The 9,322-nt window shown below is 40.1% G+C and overlaps 1 protein-coding gene across 1 annotated transcript; it reads left to right on the forward strand.

Moving 5' to 3' along the window:
• Positions 1-864: 864 nt before the first annotated feature.
• Positions 865-2,739, forward strand: LOC109616798. The gene is made up of 5 exons (XM_020055424.3): positions 865-991; positions 1,466-1,846; positions 1,946-2,104; positions 2,364-2,419; positions 2,608-2,739. Exons 1-5 carry the CDS (start codon positions 955-957, stop codon positions 2,689-2,691), a joined length of 717 nt encoding a protein of 238 aa, XP_019910983.3. The 5' UTR covers positions 865-954; the 3' UTR covers positions 2,692-2,739.
• Positions 2,740-9,322: the final 6,583 nt, after the last annotated feature.

Below are 9,322 nucleotides of genomic sequence, written 5' to 3' on the forward strand. Positions count from 1 at the left end.
TGAATTGCTTCAATCTATGAATTGTGCTATATAAATAAACTTGCTTGCTGCTTGCCTTGAGTTTGTAGGTGTCAAAACTTTGGACTGGTAATGTATGGTTTCAATGTCACTAGACTCACTAGCATGGGAACAGTTCTATGCAGACGGTCTGATGTATTGTCTTCTGCATGTCATTGAGATGGAATGAAATATTACAGGGAGACTTAGCAAGAACTAATATTTTCGGCCAGGGTATTGTAATACAAAACTACACCAATAGGGGAAACTATTTTACCACTTTCATGATGTCGCACCTGCAGTATATTAAGCACAACAAGAGTCAGGGGGAAATTAAATGTTGTATTGGTATTCATGTAAAGGAAAGTGGACGAAAAATAGAGAAAAGAGAATTCCAGAGGGCCAGACTCAACCCAAGATCCTGGACCCCTCTAGACCCCCAGGGGTAAAAACACTTTCTTAGTGGATGACAAGAAAGTGGGACAGATCACTGATACTGTTGACAAAGTTGACGCTTCAACAAAATTTGTACAACCACTATGTTTTTATCATCTGACAGGGCATCATCTCACTAGATTAATTCAGTAGGAGGTAGGAAGACATATCAACAAAAAGTGGAAGAACAATATTTAAGATATTTAAGGAAAAATAATCAAGAGGGCAAACATAATTTAGAGAGGTTCTTGTGGAAAATAAATGAAATAACTTTATTTGAACTCGTCATGTCCACTGTGATGTTTAGGATATTTCTCACTAACACATCATCTATGTCTGTATCAGTATCAATAATGATACATCCTGTGATCTTGGGGGGCAAACCAGTCTGGGAGGGGACATAACATTCAGTCAACCAATGACTTTGCCGCTCTATGTATCTGTCCATGTATGGTAACGAAAAGAAAGACCCTCCAGTGGAATAGTCAAGTGTCTCAGTCACGCCAGTGAATGTGAGTTAATATGGAGATGCAGTTGATAGTCCTGATTGTCCTACACTGTAAGTAGCCTGCCTGTCTATTCACCTCTACATCAATCATACTGACTGAATTTCTATCCTCTCTTCATGAGTCTTTCATGACCCTCCTATGTAACAATAAGTGATGTTTTTGTAAAACTTTTCTGCAAACAGGTACTAACCTACTACTTCATTACCTGACAATTAGAGCTAGGTATTTCGGTTATTTTGGGGCAAAGCAGCCAAAACACCTTGTCCTGCTATTGTCTTATGTGTTTTAATTCCTCATGATGTGTTTTTATGTTAAAAATATTCATTAGTGAACATATATGTTAGTCAGGATAATTGCAATATTACATTACAGGTACTTCTAACACATCTTACAATATAGTGAGTTAGGCCTGATTGAACTATATAAATTGTTACCTAAAGTGTTACAGCATGTTAACCTGACAAATAGTTAAACAATTATTTTGGTCAGTCTTGTCCATCAGGTTTGTTTTTGTGTTTCTCCAGTGGTCTCTTCAGTGTCCTCCACTATGACCAGAGTGGTCAAACCTGGGGAGACTGTCTGTATGTCCTGTAACGTACCTATGAAGACCTCGACAATGTGGTTCGGACAAGAGAGCAACAAGACGCCCTTTGTCATCATTTTGGCCAAACTGAGTGAAGTTAAGAAAAAGGAAGTTCTAAATAAATTCCTCCACGGCAACAACAATGCATTCAGCACAAAGTTAGAGGACAACGGCTCCATCAGTCTGACCATCAGCAACATTAATGAGTCTTTGCTGGGATTCTACTATTGTACTTCAGGAATCGACAAAGATCTTACAGTTGGATCCGGTTACATTCTTGAATATGAGAAGGGCAGTGTTTCACCTAAAAGAGATGATGATGGTAGTGTATCTTCTCTTCAGCATTCCAGTGTGGGTTCATGATTGATTCTCTCAGTGGATGACAAGCAAATGCATTAATTTGGATTTGGTGTTTACACAGAGAAACTGGATGGATTTTCAACAGGTCCTCCTGAGTCTTCAGAATGTCCTCCTGGGTGTTCGGGGCAGTGCTGGGTGCTGATGGCCATTTTGTGTCCTCTCAGTGCTGCTTTAGTGGGACTGTTGGCCTTTATTCTTACCTGGATCCTTCACAGAAAAGGTAAGAGTTCAAATTCAAATCCTCTAACAACCCTTATATAGTATGTCTTTTAACCAACTACGTTACATTCGTATTGTATTTTTTGTCAATTTATGAAATACATTTCTGTATACCCAATATATAATAATATTTTACACAAATTACATTTATTTATATAAAATGTATATTATTCGAATATAGCCTAGAACTGTTCTCTGAAGAAATTACAATTTATAATTCTTGTTATATCACATTTTAAAAATAGTTTACTTACCTACAGGAAAAAATGAATCAGACAGAATAAAAACAGACCAGGGACACAGCAACGATGAACAGGTATTTATGAGTAATTGATCTTTAATCCTAATCATTGATAATTGATGTTAAACAGAACTCTACCAGAACTAGGCTCCTTCCTTTTTGACAATATTTTGTAGTCAAATCATGGCTGTTGACTAGTTCTAAACTGTTAAATGCAAATTCCACAAATTTGTTAAAACAATTATTATATTTCTTTTTAACAGGGAGGGGAAGAGGGAGTTCTTTACAGCTCCTTGCGTTTCTCAAAGGAAGATCATCGTGGCAAAAGAACAATCACACATCATTAATGTGATCCTGTGTATCTTTATCAGCTATTGTTACATTTAGAACATGCTGAAATTATGTTTTAATGTGAGTACAGCTTCTAGTATATACATTATCTACCTTGTGGACTGTATTTGTACAATGTTGTCCTTTAAAACATACATGTACTTTTATTGTTATAAAGTCCTTCGGCATGTTTTGTGCTGCATTTCAATAGCCTACCAATCAGAATTTACGTACCGATTGGCGGTTCATACCTTATTTCTATATCACCTTTCTATTGGCTATTCAATAAGTCCCTCATTGTGCTTGGCCTATCCGGAACGTGGATTTAACTGAATATATATAATAATATATAGTGGAAAAAAGGCTTGAAATAGTGAAACAAAACAGCAACCTTTATGGCGTCATAGAATTACTGTCATGGTGCGGTGAGCAGCAGCGCCACCGTGCCATATTTCCACAAGTTCCCATATTCTCACGAACACATCCCGGACTGTCACATGTTTCCCATCTTCCACACCAGGTCCCAATCTAGCTCGTTTGTATGTGTATATATGTTTCCCCTCTGCTCCCCACATTGTGGATCATTGTTGCTGTCGCTGTCATTGTTGCTGTTTGTTAGTTAATCGGTGAGTGTTGTTTAATGTACTGTTTGAATGTTTATTGCTAAGACGCATGTTGCGCACTTTTATTTCATTCAGTCATTAGTATTGTTTTCCGTTCGTGTTTGGTTTGTTTGTTGAGTATTAAACCCACAAACGAGATTACTGCCTGCGCCTGGTTCCTAACCAACACTACACCACGACAAGTGTTACAATTACGGAACGTCCGCAGTCAAAGTTCTCTATTCCAGAATTTAAGAGTTTCTTGCAGTCTCTGTTCACTGTAGATTGTCTTGAAATATTCAGGGGACTTTCAGAGTGGAAGGGAGATGTTCCATTGGGGGGAAAAGTGAGTGGAAAAAAATCGTGTTTTAGAGGAGTTTCTTCTAGCGAATGTAGAGAACAGTCCATGTGGATGGTTAGAATATCAGTATGAATGTAGAGAACAGTCCATGTGGATGGTTAGACTATCAGTATTAATGTAGAGAACAGTCCATGTGGATGGTTAGACTATCAGTATGAATGTAGAGAACAGTCCATGTGGATGGTTAGACCATCAGTATTAATGTAGAGAACAGTCCATGTGGATGGTTAGACTATCAGTATGAATGTAGAGAACAGTCCATGTGGATGGTTAGACCATCAGTATTAATGTAGAGAACAGTCCATGTGGATGGTTAGACTATCAGAATGCCTTCGAGTTGTTTAGCTCCTGTTTCCATTATCATGTAGAAAGGGAATGGTTTCAGGATTACATTTTGGGCCGATTATGGCGTTCCTGTTTTAATATACAGACGATTATCAGGGACTCTGCTAGTTCTCAACGGCACCATATCAATAAAAAACATTTTGCTTCGCATTGTGGAGATGAACGTCAAAGTACAGGACAAGGAAACCGAAGAGTCCCAACTCTGTGCAGGAACATGTACATCAGGTCACTATTGTAAATTAATGCTATGGGGAAGTTGCCACAGCCTTGTTCTGCACAGACAAATCACGCTCAGAACAGTTTCAGATGTGGGTAAATCCCACCTGAGGTAAAAGGAGTTGAGTGATCTGGAGGTCAGGAAAACTGCAGCTGAAGACATTGTGACCCAGAGGGAGGAAGTTCATTCTCAGCCCAATCCAGATCACAACCAGACGAGGCCTTAAATTCTGATATACACTTCGACAGGGACAACCAGCCATCAAAGCTGAACTCCCCCCAGACGACTACGCCCACCCCAGACTGTCCACCACAGACGACTACGCCCACCCCAGACTATCCACCCCAGACGACTACGCCCCCCCCAGACTGTCCACCCCAGACTGTCCACCCCAGACTGTCCACCACAGACTGTCCACCACAGAAGTGTTGTCTGCACTGAGCAGGGTGAATGCACACACAAGCCTGCTGGTCCTGATGGCGTTCCGGGCGTGTGCTCAGAGCATGTGCTGCACAGTTGGCCGAGGTCTTTACTGACATTTTCAACATGTCACTGGCCCAGGCGGTTGTTCCAACATGCTTCAAGACAGAAAACACTGTGCCAGTGCCGAAGCAGTCGACTGTGTCTAGTCTGAATGACTTCTGACCTGTCACACTCACCCTGACAATCATGACGTGCTTCGAAAGAATAGTCTTAATGGCCCACCTTAAGTCCTGCCTCCCCAACACTGGATCCCTAGCAGTTTGCCTACCGGTCAAACAGGTGTACAGAGGATGCCATCTCCACAGCATTACACTCTGCCCTGACCCACCTGGACAAAACCAACACCTATGTGAGAATGCTATTCACAGACTTTAGCTCAGCATTCAACACGATCATCCCCTCTAGGCTGGTCAAACAACTCCATGACCTGGGGATCAACCCTTCACTCGGTAACTGGACTTTGGACTTCCTAACCAACAGACCCCAGTCTGTTAGGTTAGACAACTTCACCTCCTCCACCCTGATCCTGAACACCGGTGTTCCACAAGGCTGTATGCTGAGCCCCCTCCTGTACTCCCTCATCACCCACGACTGCGTTCCTGTACACAGTTCCAACACCATCATCAAGTTCGCAGACGACACCACAGTGGAAGGCCTGATCAGTGACAATGATGAGTCAGCCTACAGGGAGGAGGTCAAGCGCCTGGAGGCATGGTGCACTGACAACAACCTGGCCCTCAATGCAAAGACCAAGGATTTCAGTGTGGATTACAGGAAGTCTAAAGGCTGCAGTCACGCCCCAGTTCTCATCGATGGTACTGAGGTGGAGCGTGTGTCCAGCTTCAAATTCCTGGGTGTCCATATCTATGAGGACCTCTCCTGGTCCCTAAACACCTCAGCCCTGGTGAAACAGGTGCAGCAGCACCTAAACTTTTTGAGGAGGCTAAAGAAAGCCTGCCTGTCCTCCAAGATCCTTCATCACTAATGCTGGCTTTTGAACTGTGCACTGATAAGCCGGATATCCCCTTTCATCTTTAGACCGGAGGATGTTGTGTCCATGATTCCCAAAAATAAACAACATTTTTGATTTGTCAGACCACAGGACAGATATTTTTGCCTCAGTCCATCTGAAATGAGCTCAGGCCCAGAGAAGGCGGCGGCGGTTCTGGATCTTGTTTGTATATGGTTTCTTCTTTGCATGGTACAGTTTAAACTTGCGTTTGTGGATGCTGTGATGTACTGTGTTCACAGACAATGGTTGTCGGAGGTGTTCCTGAACCCATGCAGTGAAATTTCTCCTTCAGAATCATGTCTGTTTTTAATGCAGTGGGCCCGCAGAGGGTTTCAACATTTCATATGTAATTTTTGTAAAATCTTCTATTGAATATAGGGTGTATAGGGTCATTATAGGGTTTGCACATGATTAGATTTTTTTTTAAATAACATTTCACTGAGCTTCTTAACATCTTTGGAAACAGGGTTGTACATTTCAGTGTAAGACCAGTCTTGGTTGTACATTTCAGTGTAAGACCAGTCTTGGTTGTACATTTCAGTGTAAGACCAGTCTTGGTTGTACATTTCAGTGTAATTTCAGAGAAATTGACATGGTAAGAAAAGTGACTAAGGAAGTGTTTCTTCATTTCATGGTCTGATTCTTTCATTTTGTCATGAGAGTAGATTTGGCAAGGGAAGGCCATGTTACTGACAGATCATTTTGCCCCCCCCTCCTGCCCTTAAATTTCACTTTAGCAAGTTACAAACTATAAATGCATTTCTGTGCTTGGGTGTCCTGTATATGTATAACACCACACACTAACAACCAATCACACACATGTAGGTCTTTCTCAGAGAGAGACTGTTTCCATCACCACGTCCGGTGTAATAAAGAGTATTGTTTCCAACCACAACGTCTATAGATAGAAGATCTAAAGGTCCTGATAACAACCAAGGTTGGACTCAGAAAGAATTCAAACCCCTTTACTTTCTCCACATTTTGTTGTTCAACAGTTAATTAACTACATTTTAATTGATTCAGTCTAAAACATTCCATTGCATTGTTCCTTCTTTTGGAATTAAATAGGTGGACCAACTGATAACTGCTATTTAAAAGAAGTGTGGTGAATGGTCTTTAGCTGATTGCCTTTCAAAAGCTACAAAATTCTCAGAAGTGAAAAATATACTGTCCCAGAATTGTAATGCAAAACCACACCAATAGAGTTCAGTATTTACCACTTTTACAATCTCTGCCCTGCAGTATTATTGGCACTAAGGAAGGGGCATGGTAAAAAGGTAATGTGATGCTTCATTGAGTAGGCAGTTACCCAGACCCCTGGACCGCCCTAGACCCCCAGGGGTAAAAACATTGTCTTAGTGGATGACAAGACAGTGGGACAGATCATTGATACTGTTGATAAAGTTGATGCTTCAACAACATTGGTTCAACCACTATGTTGTTTATCATCTGACAGGGCATCATCTCACTGGATTCATTCAGAAGATGGTAGGAAGACAGATCAACAAGAGGGCAAACATAATTTAGAGAGGTTCTTACGGAAAATTAAGTAACTTTTTATTTGAACTTATTTCCACAGTGATGTTATATTAGGATATTTCTCACTAACACATCATCTATGTCTTTATCAGTAACAATAATGATACATCCTGTGCTCTTGGTGGGCAAACCAGTCTGGGAGGGGACATTACATTCAGTCAACCAATGACTTTGCCGCTCTATGTATCTGTCCATGTATGGTAACGAAAAGAAAGACCCTCCAGTGGAATAGTCAAGTGTCTCAGTCACGCCAGTGAATGTGAGTTAATATGGAGATGCAGTTGATAGTCCTGATTGTCCTACACTGTAAGTAGCCTGCCTGTCTATTCACCTCTACATCAATCATACTGACTGAATTTCTATCCTCTCTTCATGAGTCTTTCATGACCATCCCAGGTAACAATAAGTGATGTTTTGGTAAAACCTTAATGCAAACAGGTGCTAACCTACTACTTTATTACCTGACAATTAGGGATAGGTAATTTGGTTATTTTGAGGCAAAACAGCCTGGTCCTGCTAATGTCATATGTTTTGTATTTCCTCATGATGTGTTTTTATGTTGCAAAAATTCAGCAGAGTGAATATAGCTGTTAGTCAGGATCGTTGAAATATAATATTACATTACAGGTTCTTCTAACACATCTTACAATGTAGTGAGTTAGGCCTGTTTGAACTATATCAATTGTTACCTAAAGTGTTACAGTATTTGATCCTAAACAAATTATTATTAATGAATTATTGTGGTCAGTCTTGTCCATCAGGCTTTACATGTGTGTTTCTCCACTGGCTTCTTCAATGTCTTCCACTATGACCAGAGTGGTCAAACCTGGGGAGACTGTCTGTATGTCCTGTAACGTACCTAAGAAGCACTGGACAACGTGGTTCGGACAAGAGAGCAACAAGACGCCCTTTGTCATAATTTTGACCAAATATGACGTTACCGAAAAGGAAGTTCTAAATAAATTCCTCCACGGCAACAACAATGGATTCACCTCAATGTTAGAAAACAACGGCTCCATCAGTCTGACCATCAGCAACATTAATGAGCCTTTGCTAGGATTCTACTATTGTACTTCAGGAACTGACAAAGAACTTACAGTTGGATCCAGTTACGTTCTTGAATATGAGAAGGGCCGTGTTTCACCTAACAGTGATGATGATGATGGTAGTGTATCTTCTCTTCAGCCTTCCAGTGTGGTTTCATGATTGATTCTCTCAGTGGATGATAAGCAAATGCATTCATTTGTATTTGGTGTTTACACAGAGAAACTGGATGGATTTTCATCAGGTCCTCCTGAGTCTTCAGAATGTCATGCTGGGTGTTCAGGGCAGTGCTGGGTGCTGATGGCCATTTTGTGTCCTCTCAGTGCTGCTTTAGTGGGACTGTTGGCCTTTATTCTTACCTGGATCCTTCACAGAAAAGGTAAGAGTTCAAATTCCAATCCTCTAACAACCCTTATATAGTATGTCTTTTAACCAACTACGTTACATTAATACTGTATTTGTCAACATCCATTATTTAGTAATATTTTAACCAAATGACTGTTATGTATATTACATTAATATTATTAGAACTTTAAAGATTTTTCAGAACAAATTTAAATAAATTAAACTTGTCATAAAATATTATCTACAGGAAACAATGAATCAGAGAGAATGAAAATAGACCAGGGACAGAGCAATGATGTACAGGTAATTATGAGTAATTGATCTTTGATCCAAATAATTGATCATAATGTTAAACAAAACTCTACCAAAACTAGGCTCTTTCCTTTTTAATGCTATTTAATCAAAACCCATTAATTAAATGCAAATTCCGTACCTTTTGTTGAAACGTGAATATGCATGAAAATAATAGATGCTATTTTTATTTAACAGGGAGGGGAAGAGGGAGTGCTTTACAGCTCCTTGCGTTTCTCAAAGGAAGATCATCGTGGCAAAAGAACAATCACACATCATTAATGTGATCCTGTGTATCTTTATCAGCTAATGTTACATTTAGAACATACTGAAATGTTGTTTTAATGTGAGTACAGCTTCTATTACAGATATCTACCTTGTGTGCTGCAATTGTACAATGTTGTCCTAT

Source organism: Esox lucius, chromosome 17 (assembly GCF_011004845.1).
Source record: "Esox lucius isolate fEsoLuc1 chromosome 17, fEsoLuc1.pri, whole genome shotgun sequence".
NCBI classification, from domain to species: domain Eukaryota; kingdom Metazoa; phylum Chordata; class Actinopteri; order Esociformes; family Esocidae; genus Esox; species Esox lucius.